Source organism: Misgurnus anguillicaudatus, chromosome 9 (genome assembly GCF_027580225.2).
Source record: "Misgurnus anguillicaudatus chromosome 9, ASM2758022v2, whole genome shotgun sequence".
In the NCBI taxonomy this organism is placed as follows: Eukaryota; Metazoa; Chordata; class Actinopteri; order Cypriniformes; family Cobitidae; genus Misgurnus; species Misgurnus anguillicaudatus.
This window is the reverse complement of record NC_073345.2, coordinates 28,640,637-28,666,616: the sequence shown is the minus strand read 5'-3', so window position 1 is coordinate 28,666,616 and position 25,980 is coordinate 28,640,637. Positions and strand designations below refer to the sequence as shown.

Sequence of the window (25,980 nt, the reverse complement as noted above, 5' to 3'; positions counted from 1 at the left end):
GCAACAACACGAATTTAGGAGAATGAAGGGAAAAAACATTTGTAGACGAAATTTTTTCGAATGAAATATGTCTCGTCTTGTAAGAACTTGGATTCACGTGGCCATGCATGAGTGCTTATACATATCTTGATTATTGGAAAAAGTTTGAGAGCTTGTATGACTGGTTTTACCCATCATTATGTTGTTCGCTAAAGCTTTGTTAATCCATCAACAGTGATAAATCTACACAAACACTGAAGGGCTTTTCAGCATGTTGACATACATTAAACCTAACCCTAACATTGTCAGAAACGGTACTCCTCCTTTCTTGAAACGCTAACCACAAACTGCTTTCTAGGAATATATTCTTTTATACCACAGGGCTGTTAAATGCTTTATTCTATTGGTTGAGAAATGTTTCATGGGTGTGGATTATTTCTCTGTAAAATGCACACCTTACCTGTCAAATGTCTTTAAATAACCCCCAAAGCAATGTTTGTGGTAACCGTCCGTGGTATAAGCGGAATAACTTACTCTAGTTCTTTGAATTATTTGAAAATACCACCTAGGGGTGTAAGAGAATATTGATACACCAAAACAAGAAATATCCCAGTATATCGTCCGGCTTAAAGTAGCACAGCATACCGCACCGGATCGTATCGTGGGCCTTGTATCGATGTCATTGTACCTGGAATGGCATCAGACTACAACGGTTTGTAGGGAATAATTTTGATCCCACTTGGGCAACTTATTATGCAATACCACATTAAAGACGCAATTCCACTTGTTAATATTGTATTGATCTTAATCCCAAACTGTTACGTTACTCTTAAATTAACTGCAGATCACCTTTCAGGTCTTTCACCTTTGTAACAGTATACCTTCATTCACACCACTGAAGCTACAGTAAAGAGAGCATTCAGGGTTCGTACCGGGTCTGCTCCGAAGTTGGCAGCTCCGGTCTGGATTCGCTTATTGCTATCAGGGTTGGATCTGGCACAAACTGTATGGTTACATATTGTGAAACTAGTGTAGAGTTATGCTGCGGGGGTTTAAGATGAGAACATGGTTCTCCGAAAAAACACAACATTTTAACAGATTCTGAAACAGAGGGTTTGACAAATGTAAATATCACTGTGTCGTATCAAACAAATCTCTTATTTAGAAGGTAAGCATGACAATGTAAAAAATTACACAACAAACCCAAACTCCATGTGCAGCATGCAGCTTAACAGTTTTTGAAAGGTCTTTAATTAGATTTATTTGTTTAATTAAGTCACTTTGGGATTTTCTTTCTGCTGAGGATTTCCCAACATCCATCTGGATAGATCGCTGTGGATGAGATTCAAATTCAAAAGCTTTGAATATGTTTTTTGGGCAATGAGTCACGTGACGTTTACTGACCCGCGGCATTCCCACCGTTTTTTAAACAATTTCCCCCTATAGTAAGGTGACCAAATATAAACCAGTAACTCTCTCGATAAATGCATTTAACATCAGCCATCTTGCAAACAGACAACCACATAGGACTTGCCCCTCCCACAAAAAGCGGATTTCGCCTCTGACGCGTGTCAAATGCTTGCTTTTTCCACGCACCTACTTCGCTGTAGATGCGTGAATGCATTCGAACTGTTCAAGCGGCAAACTAGATACAGTAGACGAGATTTTGCTGCTTCAAAAGCGTCTGGTGTAAACGCAGCATAACGTTAACAGCAGTGTTTTTTGTACCCTTTTTCGATTTATAATTGTTTTTTGTAAATTAGTAAATGTTATAATGTACAAATTAAGTCACTACAGAGTAATTTCATGTGTAAACTGTAGAAATTTGTCAATGCAAGCAAAAAGTAATTGTTCTATTCATAATTACGAGTTTAGTACCTTTATGCTGGCATATGAGTCAGTCTTACCAGAAATGTTTTTTAAAATGTACTGTAGTTGCCATGACTACAAGCACCCATCATCTTTTGGACCGGCATGCTGTTTTACTATATTTAGTAAGTTTAAATAGTAGATGGTAAATGTAGCCATGCTTAATTGAAAGGTCCTTACTATACTCTGTTTTTAAATTGTGAAAGGGCAACCTATAATTTCTGCTGTTCTGTAATAATATTCAAACTGCTTTAAACCAAACATGCACTCACATGGGTTGCATTCTAGTATCTAATTTATGCCTTGTCATTAGACAATATGACCTATACACGTTTCTTCATCTTGTGGTCACTAAAACAACACCCCTCTGTGAAAAAAAATAGTTAGGTGAAGTAATCCTCCTAAATCTTTTTATAGCTTTAACCTGAGAACATTAATTCCTAAAGCCAGAAAGACCTCTCGAAGCTATCTATGGATTTATGAGGAACAGTTATGGAAAACATGAGGGTAGGAGGGAGCAAAACCCTTTTCAGCAAGTTGCAAGATAATCTTGATATATGCCGACTTGTTGGCAAGCCCCTGCTTGCCTGTAACCGTTCAACCAGCTTAGCGAATTAACCTCCCTTGGAAGTTATGTAAGAAAGCTGTATACAGTCGGAGGGCAATCCTCTAATGCCAATTATCAGATCAAGGAAACATTCTTGAAATCTTGATAGTATGTACCATCAGTTTTTAAATGAGTCGAAGTAAAGCGATCTTACCACATACTGCTCAGTGACAGCTAGGGACCATTTTTGACCATTTTTTCTGACTGTGCATGATAAAAATTACATTTCTAACTGTCCTAGCCCACATGGTCTACTTTAACATATGGAGACAACTTCATATAGTTTCCTGAGCAGATGATTTACCAAGATCCCGATTGACTTCTTGCACATTGCATTGTGCTGCAGTAAGAAGGCAAACACAGGTCGACCGAGTCTTTGTGATGATATAACCTCTTACGTAATCAAATATGCAGAAAATACCAGCTGGAGCTTTTTTTTCATTTTAATTTGTGATACCACACTGTAGTAAAAAGTAGAATAAAGTAATAGAAGTTAAAATGGTACCGCCAGACCCAGAGATCAGCTGAATTTTCTTTAAACACTCTTAGTGTTCGAATTTTCTTTAAACACTCTTGGGGGCGGCTTCCTGGAAAGGACTACTAACAAATCTTAAAAGGGACACTTCACATTTTTTTAAAATATGCTCATTTTCCAGCTCCCCTAGAGTTAAACATTTGATTTTTACCGTTTTGGAATCCTTTCAGCTGATCTCTGGGTCTGGCGGTACCATTTTTAGCATAGCTTAGCATAATTAATTGAATCTGGTTAGACCACTAGCATCGCGCTAAAAAATAACCAAAGAGTTTCAATATTTTTCCTATTTAAAACTTGACTCTTCTGTAGTTACGTCATGTACTAAGACTGACGGAAAATTAAAAGTTGCGATTTCCTATGGCTAGGAACTACACAAAAAACAGTGCTAAAGTGGTTCTTGACTCGTAATCATAGAGAAACAATTTTAAGTGCCATATAGCACCGATGAAGTACCTGTGAAGCACCTGTGTAGAACCATAATGTGCTATGTAGAACCATATGTGGTGCTATAGTGGTGCGATATGACCTTACCGGATATGGCTAGGAACTATACTCTCATTCTGGCGTAATAATCAAGGACTTTGCTGCTGTAACATTGCTGCAGGAGGTGCAATGATATTACCCAGCACCTGAAAATAGTCCCCTGCTATTGAAAGTAACCAAGGGGACTATTTTGGGGGGCTGTGTAATATCACTACGCCTGCTGCAGCCATGTTACAGGCAAAATAGGAAAAATATTGAAAAATATTGAAACTCTTTGGTTATTTTTAGCGCAATGCTAATGGTCTAATCAGATTCAATGGATTGTGCTAAGCTATGCTAAAAGTGGTACCACCAGACCCCGGAGATCGACTGAATGGATTCCAAAACGAAAAAGTTTAATTGTTTAACTCTAGGGGAGCTGGAAAATGAGCATATTTTCAAAAAAGTGGAGTGTCCCTTTAACATATATCAGTGCCATTGTTTTGTCTCAAAATGCAAGAAATATAACCAAGGACTAGTCCTGGATTAATCTAAAGCCTGTCCACCAAACTGCCCCATAAAGGTAAAGGTGCTAGAGAGCGTTTGCCGTAGAAGAACCATTTTAGTTTTTTTCAGTAACCACAGCCTGACATTTTCGGAAACTTTTTTGTAAGAGTGTAATTAAAACAAATTTTAGACAGTCAAATAATTTCGATAACAAAACATAGTTACTTTACATAACTTTGATGTTTTTGACGTTGATTTAAAACCTAACTTATGTGCCTTAGGTAACATACCTGGGAGATTTTAAATTGTTTTTTCTTGGAAAAAGGTTTCCATGACCTAAATTACACATCTAGGTGCTCTGCTTATAGTTCTTGCCTTAAACACCATATTATATCAATATTTTGTCCTTTACAGATTGTTTAACAGATTGTACTTATAATGCAGGTTTATCAGATGAATTTTACCCTGAAACCTCAGATACTAAGAAATCTAAAAGGGCCATAAACATATAAGGCTCAGGACATCACAGATATTTGTTTATACACTAAGGCTTTGTCCACACGAAGCCGGTGCATTCCCTATCCGATCATTTTTTTCCCTTGTTCTAAAAAAATAATCCGTAAACACGGCGTCGTCTCAAGAAATATCTGCACACACACGAAACCACTGAAACCATCTGAAAGCGGTGTAGTATATATGCCGGACCAGTATGGGGCGCTGTAATTCTGCCACAGATATACACTATACACGGAGAAGAAGACTTTGAGCATGCGCATAACCAACGTACGGTGTTGTCCATTATCGCTTGTTGCTCACCACAATTGCATAGAAGCAATACATTTTGCTGTAATAAAGCTAGTAGGCTTAGTAGCTTCTGTAGCACAAACACAATCACATAGTCCGCCGTTATTGTTGTTGCTGTTACGTGTGACGCTTCCAACACGTGATGTGATGACGTTTGCGCTTCACAAAATATACGGATTGGCTGTACACACGAAGCCGCAAGGGTGTCGATTTCAGATTTATCCACTTTAGGACCCGGTTTCAAAAAATAGCGGTTTCAGTCTCCCAAAACGCCGGATCCGTGTGGATGAAACGCCAATACGATAAAAAATGTATACGTATACAGTGATACACGTCTCTGTGTGGACAGCCCCTAATACTGCTCTCATTAATATGGATATTCTTAACCCTCATGATTTTGAAATATCTTCTAACTGTTGTTCTTTGAGTTTGCTGTGATAGTACCTTAACCTAACAACTACTTTAGTAAACATGCTAATACTAGTAGTTTGAAATATGAGTATTATATGCTACACTGCCCACATACTCCATCCTAGACTATGTTCATAATATACCCTGGAATGGAGTACTACTTATTACATTATGACTCCATGTAACTTCAAATACTACATTCAAAACTATATTTAAAACTGCCATGCTTTGTTGTTCTTTGCTTTTCTGTGTTTCTATTTCATTTGAAGCTGCTTTGTCACGAATTACAATAGTTAAAAACGCTATATAAATAAAATAAAATTGAGGTAAGGGTGTACTCTTTTGACCTCTGGCAATAAGCTTTCTAGAAACACCCAATCATTCAGAGCCCCAGAGCTATGGAATAGCAAATGAAAACCTTCAGGCGCATTTGACTGCAAGTTTTGCCCAGGCAAGCACAACTTCTTGAGAATTTCACAATAGACAAACCAGAAGGAGTTTCAGTGTGTGAAAGGTTATGCATAAGATACATTATTCCTTTCATACCTGTCACCCCCCTATTTATCTCTGGATTTTCCCGTATTTTACCATTCTATCCCGTCATCCTCCCGTTTAAATAATTTCCCGTATTTTTGATGTTTGCTAAATTCACCTCCGGTAAAGCAGGTGGCAGTATGTCTGTAACATATTACTTAAACAACACCCGTCAATAAAACAAGAAGAAAACAGCTTTGAAAGATGGGTTCATTATACAGTAGACGCCTCATGACATGCTGGAACGTAATCCAGTGTTGCCGCCATATTGGTTGGGTCTTCTCACTGTACGCTAGCACCAAAGTCAATCGGAGTCAACGGAGAGCGAGCAACTATGCCCATATTTTGTGCAGCTTATGGTTGCAATAACCAGTGCAGTATTATTACCAGATCACATGGGATGATTTTGGTGATTTTACCATTTAAAATATTATGTCATCGTTACTAACGTTACTTATGTGTAACCAAACCATGTAAAAATCCGTTAAAAAATTGGGGAGATATGATTATTTTAGTTGGGGATAAACCGTTCTCATTAGAAATCAATGCAAGGGGGGCCAATTGGGGACCCATCCAAGATGGGGGCCGCGCTGATACGTCAGCTCCAATAGGCAGCGTAATATATGTCCAACCTGATCTCACGAATTTCCGTGGCATTGTCACGGAATTTGGTGCTGATTTTTCCGTGGCATTCTCACGAATCTCCGCCTTTTTCCGTGGCTCTGCTACGAACTGTCTTTTTCCGTGGCATTCTCACGGATTGGTTACTCAACTGTTTTGTCCTATTTTCTTACCATTTTGCTTCGGTTTAGGGTTAGATTTACATGAAATGACATCTTTACCCAAACCCAACTCTAACCCCAACGCCAGGCGACAATTGTTTAAAGTTTAGAAAATATAAAATAATAAATCAGAAAAAATAGTATAAACCAATAGTTAAAGTGACATACTAACGGAAACACCAAATCTAACCCTAAACCGAAGCGAAAATGGTTTAAAAATAGGAAAAAGCAGTTGAGTAACCAATCCGTGAGAATGCCACGGAAAAAGACAGTCCATAGCAGGGCCACGGAAAAATGCGGAGATCCGTGAGAATGCCACGGAAAAATGAGCACAAAATTCCGTGACTATCCCACGGAACTTTGTGAGATCATGTTGCAACGTCTATGTGGAGGATGATGATGAGTGCGCAAAGCTACAACCTCCGCGCGCATTAGCGTGCACGTACACCCACATACACAAACTCCAATGTGTATGGCGCCGCAGGGTGTTCATATTTTTATGTGTAACACTGTTGTTTGGGCTTTACTACTTAAATTAGAAGGTATGCAACCTATTAAGGAATGCAACCTATGTGTATAACAAGTGACTTGCAGATGCAAGGGAGAGCCATACAAACAATTAAACAATGATACAAGGTACACACTGCAAAAAAATGACTTTCTTACTTAGTATTTTTGTCTTGTTTTCAGTACAAATATTAAAAAAATTCTTAAATCAAGATGCATTGTCTTGATGTGCAAAATGACCTAAGAAAATAAATAGTTTTAAGTAGTGCTGGGCAAAGATTAATCGCGATTAATCGCATACAAAATAAAAGTGATGTGTAACATAATAAACAAGTGTGTTCTGTGCGTAATTATTATGTATATACACACACATTCATGTATGTATTTAGGAAACATTTACATGTGTATATTTATTTATTTACATTATATCTATTCTATATCATATATACATTTTTTTAAAAATATATATACATAAAAATTTCTGAATGTGTGTATGTTTGTGTGTTTGTATTAAATATACATAATAATTACACACAGCACACACATATATTATGCAAAAATTAACTTTTGTTTTGTATGTGATTACTCACGATTAATCTTTGCCAATTTGTGCCCTTAAATGTTCTGGAATTTTCCCTTATTTTCAAATCCCAGTGTTGACAAGTATGATTCCTTTAAAACTCACTTATTGCACATACTTTCTAAAAAACATTCGTGTTTGTTTGGCCTGTGAAGACCAAGTAATAAATAACACTGTCGCCAAAATGATCAATGATTACATAATTGCTAGACTTGCACATAAATTACATAGTTATAGCTGCCAAGACCTGACTGTTCATTATAGACGCTTACCTTTTGTGCTTGGAATTTGACCCTCTTGGTTTGTCCTGTATATTTGTGCTCACATGTCATTTACATTTAAGTATAAGCTATGAGAGGCTGTGCTGTATTGTGGAAGTCACGGCTTAAAGACGTTGTTAGACACGAGTCCTCAGTTCAGCCGGGAACTGCGGCACTAGCTTCGAGTACCTTGTATAGTTTTTATATATTGTAGCCTTAGACTGAGGCACGAGTCTACCTGTCTGTCTGTTTTGTGAGTTGACCTTTTCTTTGTGGATATTTTACATAGGTCACTTTTAATTTTCCCATCAACAGAAAGGTTACATTAAAGAGCATTGAGTTTACAACCTTTGCCTGAAGGTCTATGTCATGTGGTAAAAATACAAAATGACCTGTTAAACTATCAGAAAAACTCCCACATAAGCGCAGTGTAGCTGTTTTTCACCTGGTGATTTGGTCACTGGCGACTATATTTTTTAAAATTTGAATGTATTTTATATTGTTTGCAAAACCTCATGAATTATAGATGGTGCCTTTTAAGTTTACAGTAGGAGATACCATTAACTGCTGTAAAGTCTCATCCTTGATAAAAGATGACTTTACAGCGACATTAAAAGAGTTTGACTGATCCAGATTGTTCCTGTTCTCTCGAAAGTTAAATAGATCATAATTCACATTGTCCAGAGACCTTTGATAAGATGTTCGTAAGAAAAACACTTCTCCAATGAGTGACTATTCATTGGACTAGGACATATTTGTTGATTGTGAAACAGCAAGTATAATGCTGTAAATCTTTACTTTGATGTGAAGTAATTATGGCCACATTGGGCACATGTTTTATCTTTATAACCCAATGGCTGGGCTCTTACATTTGCTACTGGATCTAATGTAAACAGAATTTATCTCAAATACCTGCCAGACATTTTATGTTTCAATCAAATGTGACCTTGTCTGTGAAATCCAAGCTCAAGTTTTATCATCTAATTCTGTTATTAGGAGCATGAAATTTGATTTCATTCATTGATTTCAGTTTTGGGCAATTCGGCTTGAAACGATCCTTTAATATGGCGACTATAATTGTTTTCACTCTAAAGTCAAGTACTCCTCGGACAGGGAAATATCCCGTTTTAAATGCAGCTATAGTTTCTACAAGCAGAAACCAAAAATAACGTTGATATTACTTTATTAATAAAGTAATATCATGTGTTGTCCCAGTCTGTGGAAATAGTTATTTTTAGATAATGTTGTACAATAAAACGTTCCCAACTGGAGTTCAATGTCAGTTTTATGCTGCATTCACCCCAGCCGCAGTAGAGGCGTCAAGCGTGAGTGATTTTAATGTTAAGTCAATGTTAAGACGCGTGTCTGGAGGTCTCGTGGTGCGGTAGACACGATATCACCTCATTTGCGCGTCTAGTTCGCACGAATGGCGTGAATTGAACGTTGCCGCGGGAAATGCACGAGATGAAAAATCTGAACTTTGGCGGAAAAACGTGCCGCGTTAACCAATCAGGAGCTTGCTCTAGTAGTGACGTGATTACAGGAAGCAGAAGCCCCTCCCATGACACGAATATCCGTGTGAATGTCTCGATGACTAGAATTTCACGCGCGAATGAAGCAAGTACACTCAAAAAATGCGTCCGTTAGTTGGTTCTTGTTACATAATCTTTGGTGCGCTTGCGGCATTCTGAAAAGTTGAAATGTTTTTAACTGAATGCGGCGCAGACGCGCTTGTAAAAAAACAAGCGAGTCGCATCACGTGCGCATTGCGACCGCGTCGCTTCCATAAATGTGAATTCACACTAGACGCGAGTTTAACGATTTGTGCGAGTAGATTACATACAAAGTCAATGCAAAGACACGATCAGACATGTCCTCGTGTGGGGCGATGCGAATGACGCGATATGGGCGGCCATTTGCCGCGAAAACACGCGCTTATTCGCCTCAAACGCGTCTTCGCCCAAATTGAAAATATTTAACTTGAGTGAAAAATAACACGAAGTTAAATCCCGCGAGTAATCTAGAGCGAGTAACGTGATTCCCAGTGTTTGGTGTGTACGTAGCATTATGAGCGTGAATACCGCGCACCTACATTTGAAATAATGAACTTCAGCGCGAAATGTGAATCGCCCCTAATGCTACGTACACACACCAAAGTGGGGCATCGCTTTACTCGCTCTACATTACTCGCAGGATTTAACTTCGTGTCATGCAAATTTTTCACTCGAGTTGAAAATTTTTGCTTGAGGCAAATAGCGCGTGTTTTCGCAGCAAACGCGCCGCCTATATCGTGTAATTCCCATCGCCCCACACGAGGACGCGTCTGATCACGTCTTTGCATTGACTTTGTATGTAATCTACTCGTGCAAATCGTTGAACTCACGTTTTATGTGTATGCCCAATGTGTATGCAACCATTTTATTTGTGTACTTCATATTATGTTTATCCTGTCATATTATACCTACTACATTATATACAATACTATATCTATATATCTTTATCTGTAAAAGTATATGTAAAAGTATTAACACAGTTCCTCCTTCTTAAAAAAAATAAAGAATAAGTAATCTTTTAATGCCAAGAAAAAATTATCAAAAAGTAAATTTTCTCTCTGTCTCTCTCTCTACTTTCACTCTTCAGATCTATGAAGTTTGGACGGCATCAGACATGATGGGAAACTCTGAAGTCGTGCTGATTTTGACCTTTATCACCACTTTAATGTCACAGGCAGCAGGTGAGCTATGATATGATTATGAATTTACAGTAAGCACGCCCCCAAAACTTGACTGACCTTACACTCTCAAAAATACAGATACAAACAGAAAGTACAGAAAAATACAGGAAAAATGTACACAAAAAAGAACCCCAAAATGTTCATACAGTTTTTAATACTGCAAAAATGTCCTGTATTGTCTGGTTGTATTCTTATAAAGAGACTGAGTAATATTTATATTTTCTCACATAACATTACAAAACAACAAATCTAATGGTAGCATGCTGTCTTTTTGCCCACTACATGTGACATGACCATGAAATATTTACTTTTTACTTTTTTGAAGAATACCATGGTACTTATCCTTGTAGACAGAATGTGAATGTCATTATGGTTTGGAATTCAACAGGTGTCGGTCCTCCAGGCAAGCCCAGACACATATTCTGTCGCTCTCCAGAGAAAGAGACCTTTACCTGCTGGTGGGAACCGGGAGATGATGGGGGCTTGCCGGTCACATACGCCCTCTACTACCGTCTAGAAAAGTCAGTCTGTCTCCTACTTAACATGACTTACTTTCAGTCAACACACACAGGTACACGTGCCCACACACCCAATTGAATATAAACGAGTATCGAAAAGCAAACGTTGAAAATCTTTGTTATTGCGGTTAACTGTTATGACAACATTACGGCTTTGAGAAGTAGGCTACTGTACACAAACACATTAAAACGTAATGCTGTGTAATGCCGCTCTGAGTAGCGTACATAAAGTTCATGTTTATACACGTTTCGCATGCAAAACACCCACCTAAGATATTACAGTGATGAGTTATTCGATGAAATGTGACGCTGTCTGTGAATCTTAGGCTTAAATTATGAGATTTGATTTCAATCTTTGACATGACCTTACTCAGTCAATGTTAAAGATATCAAGGTTATATTTTGGCACAATGTTCTTTACATTATGGAAACAGGCAAAATTTTAGGAAAATTTTTACAAAATTTGCATGACTTATGAACAATTTTTTAATATTGAATCGAGACATATTGGATTTGTTTTTAAGGATTTGTACTTTTTTTTAAATAGCCATTAACCTTTATTTTTTTAAGTGTTGAAATGTTTATAATCCAAATAATAATTTTCAATGGGTATGTGCACGTTTATAGCTTTGTGTGTAGATTTATATGTTTATATATTCAAGCAACACTCTAAGCAGCTATAGAAAATGTGAGAACTTTATTTTGGTTGTGCCTGTTGTGCTATTACATTACATGAATGCATGGATCTTCAACAGCGGGTCCGGGGCCCTTTGGGGACCATGGTGGTATTACCAAATATTAGAATTCAAAATTATTTTTATTTTTTTGAAAAAATGAAATTCGCTATCAAAAAATTAAAGAACACCTATTACATTGCTATAACAACATATTTTGTGTATTTGGTGTAATACAATGTGTTTGTTGCTGATGCCCTGCCTCCCTAAAATGCGTTGATTTAGTACAAACCTCATTGTTCTGAACCTGTACGTTGTGATTGGTCTGAATACCTCTGACATCAGCTGAAATGTGACGCTCCTTACCATGTTTGGAAGATTAGCTCACATGCAATGCTTACAGGAGTTAATATCGTCTTTACTACCTTATCAATACGAGCCGAATCGGATCCACAAAATGCAGATGACTAAGCTGATTGATCAACTTTGCCAGCGCGGCTTGAGCAGAACGTAACAGATTAGTATGGTAATGATACTAAAACATAAAACCATGTAGAAACGACAAACAACAAGTGCACTGCACAAAACTTGCATTTAAATCATGGTTTAGCCAGTAGTAAATTTTTTAAATATAAAAACAATAGATATTTACAGATTGTGAGTCAGAAGCCAGAGGGATTATGATAATGATCGCCATGTCCACGTCAACAGGCCAAGGAAGTAAACTGTTACCTACAATCCTTTTGATCGTTGTAGTCCAAGAAAAGAGATTTCAGTTGGAAACGATAACTCACGCCATTTTTTACTTTGGGATTTGTACCTTTGCATATTGTTAACATGTACTGATACACCAAAGGAAATGTAAATTCTTGAATCGGATAATAGGTGCTCTTTAATAGGCTAATAAACCATTTGTGCCACAGGAACATATTGGGGCGGTTTCCCGGACCAGGATTAGCTTAATCCAGGACTAGGCCTTAGTTTAATTAGGAAATATAACTAGTTTTAAACAACATGCCTTACTAAAAACATTACCTGTGTGCATCTTGAAGTAAAACAAAGGGCCCTGATGTATTTTAAGATCTGTAAGTGAAAGTTGTTTTCAGTTTGGAGAGCTCTTAAAAGTGTTTAAGTCTAGGACTAGTCTATTCCCTGTCCGGGAAACCGCCCCATTGTGTATCATTTTATTGCATCATTTTATTGCATGTGTAAATGTAATTCTGTTTGTCTATATACTGTATGTCTACACAGCTCAGAGACAGTATTCGAGTGTCCGGATTACAGAACCGCAGGCGAGAACTCGTGTTTCTTCAACAGAAATTACACTTCACTGTGGGTCAACTACAACATCACTGTGGTGGCCACCAATGCCCTGGGCAACAACGTTTCAGAACCCATGGATGTGGACGTGGCGTATATAGGTAGGAGACATCCTCTTATGTTCTTTCAGCTGTATGAAGTAGTGTTTCCATCATCAACCCGTCTCATATAATTTATCACACTTGTTTACTGTACTTCTCCTTATCAAGCTGGTGTCATGGTCTTTCCATTGTGATTCATTATTTGTTTGTTGTGATGTTGATTAAAGGATAATTCCGGTATTTAACACTTTGAGTCTCATTTCTGGTTTGTTTTGGATGAACTACAGTGATGGACACAGAAATTTTGACAATGGGTCGTGTCTTGACTTTTCGGCTGGTTTGGGGGCGTCTCCTGGCTGCTTCAGGGTGGAGGTCGGTGGCCATGCACAGGCATGTCATTAAAACAACACTTAACGTTCATTTTCAAAACTGTACTACTCACCGAGTGGTTCGTGGTGTTCGTTGATGATTAAAAACAAATATATTGGCGCAATGTATGATTTCAATCCGTGTTGTTTGCTATAGTGGAACTATTTTTTCAGATACCTCACAACCGCGTATATACTTCCGCTCTATATTTGAGTCTGAAGCATGAATGAACGTAGTCCAACAAACTGTAATAAAACGGTAGTATACTTTCAAAATCAAGTTTATTTATAACACACCATCGAATATGTTTTTTCATCAGCAAAACAATAAAGAAAATATTTTGCAGAAACCCCAGTGCTCCATCATGCAAGTCAACAGATCCGCACACTTTAAGAGCTAAAGCATATATATCCAATACAACAGTAATCCCCCATAACTCCGTGTGACATATTGACGTCTTATGAAGCAAATCAATCAGTTTTTGCAAGAAACTGAACGTTATTTACAACACTATTAGCGTGAATGCCAGAGCAGGAAGCGTGCTTTCCGTTTGAGGTGATCTCTTCCACTAGTGCTGTTGGCTATGGATGTTGGTCTCTCTGCGCCACCTATAGAGCGGGAGCGTGAAGCGCACTTCCTGCTTGGCAAAAGCTCTGCATTAACGCTGTAATATATATATATATATTCGAATCTCAAAACTGAAAATCGAATGTCAACCCACGAATCGAATGTCAGCCCTACAAATATGGGATACATTTCTTCTGAAAGTAAACAGACCCTTTTCTGTTTCCCGGCCGCGGAGTGATATATCAGCGAGCATTGCGTCTTCCTAGAGAAGTCAATGGAATTTTACAAAATGCCAAATAAAACACGACAGAAACTGTATTTCGCTACACAACTTGTTTTTAATCATCAACGAACACCACGAACCACTCGGTGAGCAGCACAGCTCCGAAAATGAACGTTGGGTGTTGTTTTGGTGACGTGTTTGTGCATGGCCATTGACTTCCGTTCTGAAGCAGTCAAGAGACGCCTCCAAACGAGTCAAAAACTCAAGACACGACCCACTGTCAAAACCTCTGCGTCCATCACTGTAGCTCATCCAAAACAAACCAGAAATGAGACTCAAAGTGTTAAATACCGGAATTATCCTTTAATACATATTAGATGGTACGTGCTTAGGGCTGGGCATTGTTTAAAATATTTCGATCCGGTGCCAATTTCGATACCTCAGTTTCGATGCTGGTTCCTAACGAAACTCATATGTTTTAAAATCCATTTAAACATCAACAAAAATACATTAAACACACAACTTCTAATTTTCACCTTAATTAAAACTAATTCTGGTAACACTTTTCACTCAGGGTAACATTATTAAAGGCGGTCTAAGCGAATATGCGCGACGTCACTTTTTGTTGATGTTTGAACTGTTTTCAAACAAACAGAACATAGCTAACTCATCCTTTCTGTATATTTCTCATATTGCATCCTTTCTACACTTGTGTTGGGTGACTGCGAGTATCTTCAGAAATCCTCCCCGTCACGTGGTGGTGGACAGCCAATCGCCGGCGCTTTAGGTCCTTACATGCAAGTACAGGCTCACACAGACACAGTCGCTTGGCTTTTGGAACCGAAATTTGGCACCGAAAGAAAAATAATTTTTCGATACTCAAAGCATCAAAGTTTTTCGTTCGATACCATAAAAGTATCTACATTCGGTACCCAGCCCTATACGTGCTGCTGATTTTATTACCACAGTCACGGGCGAGTGGGAATATTATGTCAGCATGCTAGGGTTCACCGGGTTCACTGTTTGATCCCTTGGGCCATAAAATATTACACACAGTTTCCTTCTGTCATGTAATCCCTGCATTTTGTTAAAAAATCTTTTTTTTTTAAATGACTTACTTATAATACCAATAACAATAGCCATAATTTCATCGTCTAGTTTAACTATAGACCCAAAATAGTCCAAAGTAACCCACTTTTAGCCAAAATAACCTTGAATTTGGTTACATGTCTTTTGCAAAGCATAAAAATCTCCTGATTTTGCCAAGTGGTTGATGTCCTTAGGGCAACATTATGTTGACCCTGGGACAACATTTCAATCAACCAATAAGATTTCAGCAATCGGGATTAGCTGCTTCTAGACCATTGTTTTTCACTTATCATTTCCCTCCGATTTTAGGGTTCGGTGTGGTTAGGGTTGGGTTTTATCAACAAAATAAAATATGGACATCTCTCACTTGACAAAATCAGGTTTGACATCTATAAAATTTTTAATGACAGCCAAAATTTTGCCTTGTTTGAAACCTAGAAGTCTGGGCTGTGTCTTTTAAATGCAAAATTGCTTGGAGGGAAGACTCTAAAGCAATTCCATTTAGCTTAAATTTTTGCTAGCTATTATAGTTACCTGAAGTGTTAGTTTAGACAAGTTCCCTGCCATCATTAACTCGTGTGTGCCGCTATAACTGCGAGTCTAAACTTTAACTGGGGTTTTTTATTCATGCCGATGGCGCAAAACAGTCACGTGAAATACCTAGCACACTTTTCTAATGTTTCTTTCAGCAGGTTTTTCCTTTTTGTGCTAGCACAAAGGTCATTTAGACCTTATTACTAGGTGTTTCTTACCCAAACTGGAATAAGCTGGTTTTCTGTGTTATTGCTCCACTTACAGAGTCCTAAAGCAACAGTTATACCAAAATTGATGTCCTTATTTACTCACCTTGTTGTTGTTCATGCCGGTTTGGGATAACTAAAGAAGCAAATAAATGACAAAATATAAATTTTTGGGTGAACTTTTCCTTTTACATTTAAAATTATGCTATAGTCATCATATTATTTAAAAAGTAAGTAAAATTTGCTTTCGCCCCTTTTACGCTGGTTTTAAGGGTGGGGTTTCATTATTGCTTTTTATGATAATTGTAAATTTTTGTACGATTGACTTCGTACGAATTCATACAAATAGAGGCAGACACTACTTAAGTATTTTTACTTTCTACATACAAGTACATTTTTAAGTATTCGTATTTTATCACTGTTTTTCTTTGGAAAACATACACTGTAAAAAATACTTTGCTGCCTTAACATTTTTGTTGAATCAACTCGGATTTACAAGTCATTTCAACTTACTATTAATTATCTTGACTAGAGATAAGTTGTTAAACTACAGGTGAATTGTTATAACTTATAAAATTAAGTTGACTTTTCTCAACTATATTTTAAAAGTCGTGACAACTAATATCTGTTGACATGACTTGTAATTCTGAGTTGATTTAACAAAAAAATTTAAGGCAGCAAAGTTTTTTTTACAGTGTACATTCCAAACCATATTATCATAATTTGTACCCCACTACATTTCATAATTTCAAGTTTTTGGTTTATATTTAATATTTAAGTATTAAACATCTGTTTTTTACTTTTACGTAAGTAAAAAGTACTTTTGTACTTTTACCCAAGAAAAGTAAAAGTGCACAATTTTTATGTAATTAGGTATTAAATCAATTTTTATGTGCAATATAATAGGAATACACAGTATGATTCTAAGCTTTACAATTTAGTGAAAACTTTTTAGTAAAGTAAAGTTAATTTTTCCCAAGACAAACACTCTGATAACGCACAGATGCTTGGAAAATTTACTTAAAGGTGCAGTGTGTACATTTTAGCAGCATCTAGTGGTGAGGTTGTGAATTGCAACCAATAGCTCAGTCCACTGCTCACCCCTCGCTTTTGTAACACATAGAGAAGCTACGGTAGCCGCCACCGGAAAAACATGTTAACGTCGGAGACAACTTAGTAAAAAAACTTGGTCCATTAAGGGCTTCGATAGAAACATGGCGGCACAAAATGGCAACTTCAACGTAAGGGGACCCTTGGTGTATGTAGATAAAAACGTCTCATTCTAAGGTAATAAAAACATAATTATTCAATATAAAAAGGTCTTTGTACACCCCTGATAATATAGTTTTGTATATTATTTTGCATTTCTGTCAAGAGATCCTTCTACAAATTACACACTGCACCTTTAAAATGCTCAAGTGGTGTCCGCCTCTGCATACAAATTAGCCAACTCGTAATATACATAAACATTTTGTGAGATCAGGCTGGCATTTCAGTAAGTACATTTTACTACAGACAACAGAGACATATAAAACAAGAAGCTTATGAAATATATAGAATACAAAGGGCCAGATTTACTAACAGCTTAACAGTCTCTTTTGGCTGTAAAAAAGTCAGGATTTACTAAAGACACGCTGTGAAATATTTGCGTTGAAATGTGTGGACTCACATAGTGGAGAGGAGAATATTTCAATGACTTACGCAATGTGATTTTTTTAATGGTTGTGCTTGTCAATTAACTAGTATTTGCACCATTATTAATTAAAAACGCATTTGAACTCTATACTAATTTGCACTGCTCTTGGTAAATTGCATTCGTCATTATGGAAATTAGATTTTTGTGCCTGTGTTCTTTAATCTGCGCCTTCAGTCAGTACATTACCTGCTGAAATATTTACTCCCATCTGCATTTTGCAAACTTGTGCCCCACGCAAATATGCCTTGTTTAATAAATCTGATCCATAGTAGTATTGCAATCCCAATTATGAAAGGTTTATAGGTCTGTAGGTTTGCAGTCTACCATTATATTCATACGCAGTGTTGTTCCAGACACTTTTGAAAGTTAATCAAGTTGGAAGTTGCGGGTTGGGGTTAGTGACGTTTGATTTATTTGCAAAAATAGGATTTAAATGTTTTGTGGGTTTGTATTTGTTTTTGTAACAAGATCTACAATGTTCATAGCGCTATCAAACAAGCACATTTTAAAATTTTTAACAAGATGTATATAAGCAATACTAACTCTAACTAGTACTATTACTAATATCTCTCTTTCTCCTATAGTTCAACCAAACATTCCCGAGAACGTCACAGCGATAGTGGATGAAAAAGACAAGACCAGTCCATTTGTGAAGGTGTCCTGGGAGAAGCCAAAATCCGCGGACACCCGATCAGGGTGGATCACGCTAGTTTACCAGCTGCGAGTTAAACAAGAGAAAGATAAGGATTGGGAGGTAGGCTACAATTTCAAAATTTTGTTTAGATATTAAAAAACAAATAAAAGTCATCTGAGTGACTTGTTTACATTAATGCATTTGGCAAACGCTCTTATCCAAACTAACTTACAGTGCATAACAAGGTATAAATTTTTTATTAGTAGTATGTGTGTTCCCTTGGTTTGAACTTATGACTTTTTGCACTCCTTACGCAATGCTCTATCACATACATACATAGGTTTGTTAAGTAGATTTCCAAATATTAGAAATATTTCAAAATGTAAAAAATTGACAGTGTTGTTGACTCACACCAAGCTACATAGGTTTGCGCCACCTAGAGGCAACAGTAAAGCAGTTTGTTACACTTGTGCAATACTAAATTGTTAGAAAACTGCAGTTTACTCCTGGTCTGATTGACTAGCATTGCCAAGCAACTGCTGCATGTGAACTTCTTAAATATTACCGAACAGACTAGAAAATAGTTAACATGAGCAGGTGTTTGTTTGCGAGTTTATCCGAGACATCTAATGTGAATGGAACGCTACATGCGGGCGGACAGCTGGTGGGCCATTTTATCCATTAAATCAGCTGTAACACAAAGCAGTTTAATCATTGACTGTACCAGTTTAGTCTTCAATAGTCGACAGAAACCTGAGGGAGGTTAGATATGCAGGGCAACAGAGACCAGATCAAACCAGATTATTGGCCAAAGGCTCCTCTTCAATAACACAAAGGCATGTGCAATAATGAATGCCTAGTGACAGAGTAACCCAAGAGCAATACTGGCTCGGAGTATAGCATAAATGTTTGTAACTGATGTTGTAATTCTCTTCAGTTAATGTTGATGGCTCAAGTCTCGCAACTGGCAGGTTGCGACTGATGTGCCCTTGAGCAAGGCACCTGTCCCCCATTTACCCTTAAACAAGATTGATTTAAACAGCTCCAAATTGAATTGAATTAAAATATATAGAGTGCCGCAGGGATGACTTCTTTGTAGGCCAACCTGGAAGTTAGCGGGATACTGGTTCTCTTGCAAAAAAGCCCATTCATTTTTTACATATTGGATTATGGAAAAAATAAGCAAAAAAGTTAAAGAAACTTATACGTTTTTGTCCAACATATTAATCTTAAGAGATAAATACTAATTTTATGAATTTTAAAGTGTAAATGCATTTACTAGAAAATTTTAAAAGCTGAATTTTGACTTCAAAATTCATAAAAGTTGTGTTTATATGTGAAGTGTCAAAAACTTTTGTTTAGCTTATTTTATTTTATTTTTTGCGAGGGAACCAGTGTCCCATAGCCTACAAAAATGTGTAATTCCTGCGGTATTCAAAACACGAAAAACAGGGCATATAGAGTAAATATATACTGTAGAACAGAGTACATACAGAATATAATACATGTTATTATTATGTTCATTCTTTTTTTTTAAGAAATTTAGATGAAAAATGTTGGCACAACAATTTTTCTCCACATTACTAATTATAAACATTCAGACACATGCCCTCAGTAAAGGTTTTTTTTACTAGGCCCTAGTTTTATTAGCTCAAACATCCGGGATTAGGATAAAACCTGCCCGGGAAACTGCCCCTATATGTCTTGGCTTTAACACAATGATATGCAAATTAACTACACAATGTTTTAAAGATGATAATTAAACATTTAAATAGTTTGAAATGACATGAAGCTTTGATTTTTTTTCTTTTAAAATATTTTAACATTCAATGAACCCGAGGTGTTTATCTGATAAGCATTTTTTAGGTTTATACAGTAGATCATTAATTAAAGACTATGTTACTTTAAAGCAGTGCTTCTCAATTATTTTCTGTCACGCCCCCCCTAGGAAGAAGTAAACATTTCGCGCCCCCCAACTCTCCGGCGCAACTGTAAATAGTATAATTTGTCTATAAAATGACACATCTGCAAAACATTGTATCCTTATTAACATTAAAGAAAACACAAAAATAGAAATATTGATCAACTTACAACAAAGAATAACTTTATTAACATTGTTTTTTAGTCTGTAACAAAAAAGACTTAAAATGCATCAATTTGCCTAAAAAAAAAAAATCCTTATTTAAAGTATAATATTTTTTGACCATTTGATACTGATAAATTAAATTAAATATAATCAATAAATAATAATAAAAACTCAAGCGGCTTATCAGCGTGATTGGGTTGTAATGTTTATAAGTGAAAAAGTATTTTCACCCGGGGTCTCGCGCGCCCCCCCTGGTGTGGCTTCGAGCCCCCCCTGGGGGTCCCGCCCCACTATTTGAGAAGCACTGCTTTAAAGGGACACTCCACTTTTTTTTGAAATACTCATTATATACTCATTTTCCAACTCTCTAGAGTTAAACATTTGATTTTTACAGTTTTGGAATCCATTCAGCCGATCTCCGGGTCTGGCTGTAACACTTTTAGCATAGCTTAGCATAATCCATTGAATCTGATTAGACCATTAGCATCACGCTAAAAAATAACCAAAGAGTTTAGATTTTTTTCCTATTAAAAAACTTGACTCTTCTGTAGTTACATCGTGTACGAAGACCGACGGAAAATTAAAATGTGCGATTTTCTAGGCAGATATGGTTAGGACTATACTCTCAATCTGGCATAATAATCAAGGACTTTATAGCCGTAACATGGCTGCAGCAGGCGTAGTGATATTACGCAGCACCTGAAAGTAGTCCCCTTGGTAACTTTCAATAGCAGGGGACTATTTTTGGGAGCTGCGTAATATCATTGCGCCTCCTGCAGCCATGGTTTATGTGGTTAATAATGATTATTATTAATAAGAGTATAGTTCCTAGCCAAATCGGCCTAGAAAATTGCAACTTTAAATTTTCTGTCGCTCTTAGTACAGAATGTAACTAAAGAAGAGACCAGTTTTAAATAGGAAAGCAATCAAAACTCTTTGATTATTTTTAAGCGCGATGTTAAAGCAACACTATGTAGTTTCCATGTAAAAATGACTTACAGCTCCCCCATGTGGTTGAAAAGCGCAACAGTGCCTGGTATCAGACACTCTTCTGCAGGCAGGGGGAGGGGCGGGGCTGTGTTTCCTACCCTCCATCGCCACTTTCAGAGTGTGCTTGTAGCAGCTAGGAGGCTGCTCAGGTTGCAGCAACAGTACAATTTGTCCAGTTAAAAGTTGTTCTATCACTGAAATAATTTTTGAGACATTATTTAAAGGTAAAAAAACTACATAGTGCTGCTTTAAATGGTCTAATCGGATTCGATGGATTGTGCTAAGCTATGCTAAAAGTGATACCGCCAGACCCGAAGATCAGCTGAATAGATTCCAAAATGGTAAAAATCAAATGTTTAACTCTATAGGGGAGCTGGAAAATGAGCATATTTTTTCTAAAAAGTGGAGTGTCCCTTTAAGATGTTACATTTTAATGGAGCACTCCTTTGCTTGTGTGTGTGTGTGTCTGTATAGGAATATGATGCTGGCATGCAGAAATACTATAAGATATTCAGTCTTCACCCCGGTAAAGAATACATGGTGCAAGTGAGATGTAAGCCTACACCACACGAAGGGTTCTGGAGCGAGTGGAGCCAAACAATCTACGTCGAAATGCCCGACTGTAAGTTCTTTATGTATAGTTATAACACGGGGCTGTAAAATGTTTTATTCTAATTGGTTGAGAAATGATCATCATGGGTATTCATTATTTTTTGATTGATCTAACCTGTCAAATGTCTTAAAATAACCAACAGAGGAATGTCTTAGCAGTGTCTGTGGTAACCGTGGTACAAGCGCATTAATTGACGCCAGTCCTTTGAATTATTTAAAAATAATGCACACGCCCAATGTGGTAATGCGGCACGACACGAACTAGAGTTCATTCAATGGCCCGTCGTCAATTATTCCTTACAAACTTACTAATAAACTGAATCCTACAAAACCTACAATGATCTTAAAGAAATGAGCAGTACATTTGATAAACATTTAGAGGAAAATGTTCGGTAGAAGAGAAACACCCTGACACTATAATCATATTATACACATTTTGTGAGTGGAATTTAGTCAGGAAATATAATCCTGGAATTTAGCTTGCTAGTATATACAGAAGGCCAAAATGCATATACTTTTCTGTCTTATGTTTTTGGTGCATTATGAACTGTATGATTCTGTGCATGTGCTGTATGAAAAAACAAAATGTTCAGTAAAGCTCTTTCAAAAGTACACACAGTTTTCCCCAAGAGCCTTTCGGTTACACACGCATAACTTACAGTGCAGACTGTTCTAGAGAGAATACCAACAGTTTTACTCTAGGGAGATATGACCTCATCTTCCTCGAGGTAAAGTTTAACCTCACCCAAGCATGTTTTCGAGCTGTAGCCTCGTCTGGGCCTAAGCAGCCATATAAAGGCACAGCAGGAGTCACACCTGACAGCGGCAAATGAGCCAGAAATCAGCCCCATTTCCAGCTCCCAGCATTCAAAACACCACATATTATTCAGTAATTGTGCCAAAGGGTTTTTTGCAAAATGACAAATTTTTACCTAGCGTTTATCTTTCCCGTGAGAACGAGAAAATCACAAATGGGATTTCTTTAATATCTCAATTATTTGAGAGTAAGAGTAACTAAACCCTAAAACAACTTTTTTTAGTTACTGATCTGTAAGAATGATGCTTTATTAGTGCTGTTCATTGATTTTAGTAAGTTTTTTGACATTTGGATATAAAGTGTTTCAATACTACAATATATGGTGTAAAAACGTCTGAGTGCTGCCCTCTTCAGGTTAAACGGTGGCTACTGCAGTTGAATTTTCCTATTGGATGTTGGGTCCAAAAAATGCCTCGTGACGTAAGCAGGTTCAAGCTCACCACGCCCTTGTTACGATCTCACCACACAGTTCGTCCCCTCTATCTCCGTTGGGATCTGCCCACTGTTCTTGCATTTTTCAAATTTTGCCAGTGGGTGGAGTCAGGCTCTGACCAGGGGTTTAGTTACGCTTTAAGGATGCAATGTGGGACTTTTACGAGGAATTCTTAAGAGAATTGCAATATAATATATAAGTATATTATCAGTGGTGTATAAAGACCTTACATAATGAACTGTATTTTGTTATTATTACCTTAGAATGAACCATTTTTATCTACATACACCACTGGTCCCCTTACATGGAAGTCACCTCCATGTTTCTACAGTAGATGACGCAAAAAAATGGATCTTTCAAGGGATGGTTCATCAAAAAATTTAAATTTGGTCATTTACTCACCCTCGGGTTGTTTTAACCCAAAAATGTGATGTTCCCCCTTCAAATGAGTATAACTCTGTATTTTTTTGGTCTAAAAGCCTAATTTTGGTCTTGTTTTAAAAAAGACACTTTAACAGTTTCTGGATGTAAAATGAAGAGTTTCGTTGCAAAACGAGATAAATCCATTTTTTAACATTTTTCTCAAAACATGTTTATTATTATGTTATCATGTTATTTTTTTTATGGTGCTTCTTTTGCTGTATTTTTTAAGTTATGAAGGTTTAAATCAAAACAAACCAACTGCAGTTGCTTTAAAATAAAATGGAATGCACAACCAAAAAACGAGATTTCTGAACAATTAAAAAAACGGTGGTTATCTCGTTTTGCAACGAAACTCTTCAAATATTAAATAAGAATTTTTTTATAGCATTTTAAATGTATTGTAATAAATTAAAATAATGCAATATATTATTATTTTATACATAAAATTATCAAAAAAATAATTGGTTTGCTGCATACTCTTGTCACAAATTAATAAATTACAGTCACTGCATTATTTTTTCATACTATATACTGTAGGTCTATCATGCTCCAGATCTGCTTGGTTACAAACATTTTTCAAAATATCTTCATATTCAGCAGAACAAAAACAACCTGAGGGTGAATAAATTATGACAATATTTAAATTTTTCAGTGAACTATCCTTTTAACTCGCATGTCAAATATTTATCCTGACTCAAAGAATGAAATCTCACAAATGTCTCCATTAGTGTTTTAAGGTCAACAAGATTTTAAATACATTTCCATTAATTTTACTGTTTTGTATTATTAATGTATTTTAAAGGGACACTTAAAAAAAAATATGCTTATTTTTCAGCTCCCCTAGAGTTAAACATTTGATTCTTACCGTTTTGGAATCCATTCAGCTGATCTCCGTGTCTACTGCTACCACTTTTAGCATAGCTTAGCATAATCCATTGAATCTGATAAGACCATTAGCATTGTGCTAAAAATAACCAAAAACTTTTATATATATACATATATGATATTGGGGCAGTTTACCGGACAGGGATTAGACTAGTCCTAGATTAAATCATTTTTAAGAGCTGTCCAAACTGAAAACAACTTGCACTGACATATCCTAAAATACATCAGGGCCCTTTGTTTTGCCTAAAAATGCACACAGGTAATGTTTTTAGTAAGGCATATTTGTTAAAACTAGTTATATTTCCTAATTAAACTAAGGCCTAGTCCTGGATTAAGCTAATCCCTGTCCGGGAAACCACCCCATTATGTAGCGCCCAAATATAGTCCCTGGGTTACTTTCAATAGCAGGGGACTATTTTCGGGCACTGCGTAATATGCCTGCTGCAGCCATGTTACGGCAGCAAAGTGCTTGATTATTACGCCAGAATGAGAGTATAGTTCTTAGCCATATCTCTCTAGAAAATCACAACTTTTAATTTTCCGTCGGTCTTAGTATATGATGTAACTACAGAAGAGTCAAGTTTTAAATAGGAAAAATATCTAAACTCTTTGATAATTTTTTAGCTCAATGCTAATGGTCTAATCAGATTCAATGGATTATGCTAAGCTATCCTAAAAGTGGTACCATCAGACCCAGAGATCAGCTGAATGGATTTCAAAACAGTAAGAATCAAATGTTTAACTCTAGGGGAGCTGGAAAATGAGCCTATTTTCAAAAAAAGTGGAGTGTCCCTTTTTGTTTCTATTTTTATTTCTCCTTTCTAATTTTAAGAGAAACATTTGGAAACTGTGACTTAGCCTACATTGTTTTTCTTTTATGAAAAATCATTATGTGTCACATGGGGACACACGCTGTATTCATCAACATTTCCTTTTCCTGTGTTTGTTTTCTATAGACATCAGAAAACATTCCCTATGGATCTTGATTACCATTTTCTCAGTCTTTGGTGTCCTCATCCTCACATGGACGTTGAGCATCAGTCGAAACAGGTGTGAAATATTTCACAATTCACAATAGATTTTTCAATAGTAATAATGGATAGGATCCAAAATTCATTACATGGTCCTGTCAGGATAATTTTTCTGAATTTCATCATATATTTTTATATTTCTGTGTAAAGTGTGAAGCTGTGTTTGCTGCCTCCTGTGCCTGGACCGAAAATTAAAGGATTTGACAAACAGCTGCTAAAGGTAATGAAATGATTCCTCATGCCCCTTGTGTTCAAATCACC

At 36.7% G+C, this 25,980-nt stretch overlaps 1 protein-coding gene across 1 annotated transcript in view; it reads left to right on the top strand.

Moving 5' to 3' along the window:
• The window catches only part of prlra (prolactin receptor a), a 42,920-nt gene that overhangs the window by 11,311 nt on the left and 5,629 nt on the right, over positions 1-25,980 (top strand). Inside the window, exons 3-9 of the mRNA XM_055180393.2 lie at positions 10,478-10,571; positions 10,960-11,092; positions 13,015-13,184; positions 18,393-18,562; positions 21,993-22,140; positions 25,645-25,738; positions 25,870-25,939. Of these exons, the coding sequence (XP_055036368.2) occupies positions 10,505-10,571; positions 10,960-11,092; positions 13,015-13,184; positions 18,393-18,562; positions 21,993-22,140; positions 25,645-25,738; positions 25,870-25,939 (852 nt within the window). The 5' untranslated portion in view covers positions 10,478-10,504. The remainder of the gene's footprint in view (positions 1-10,477; positions 10,572-10,959; positions 11,093-13,014; positions 13,185-18,392; positions 18,563-21,992; positions 22,141-25,644; positions 25,739-25,869; positions 25,940-25,980) is intronic.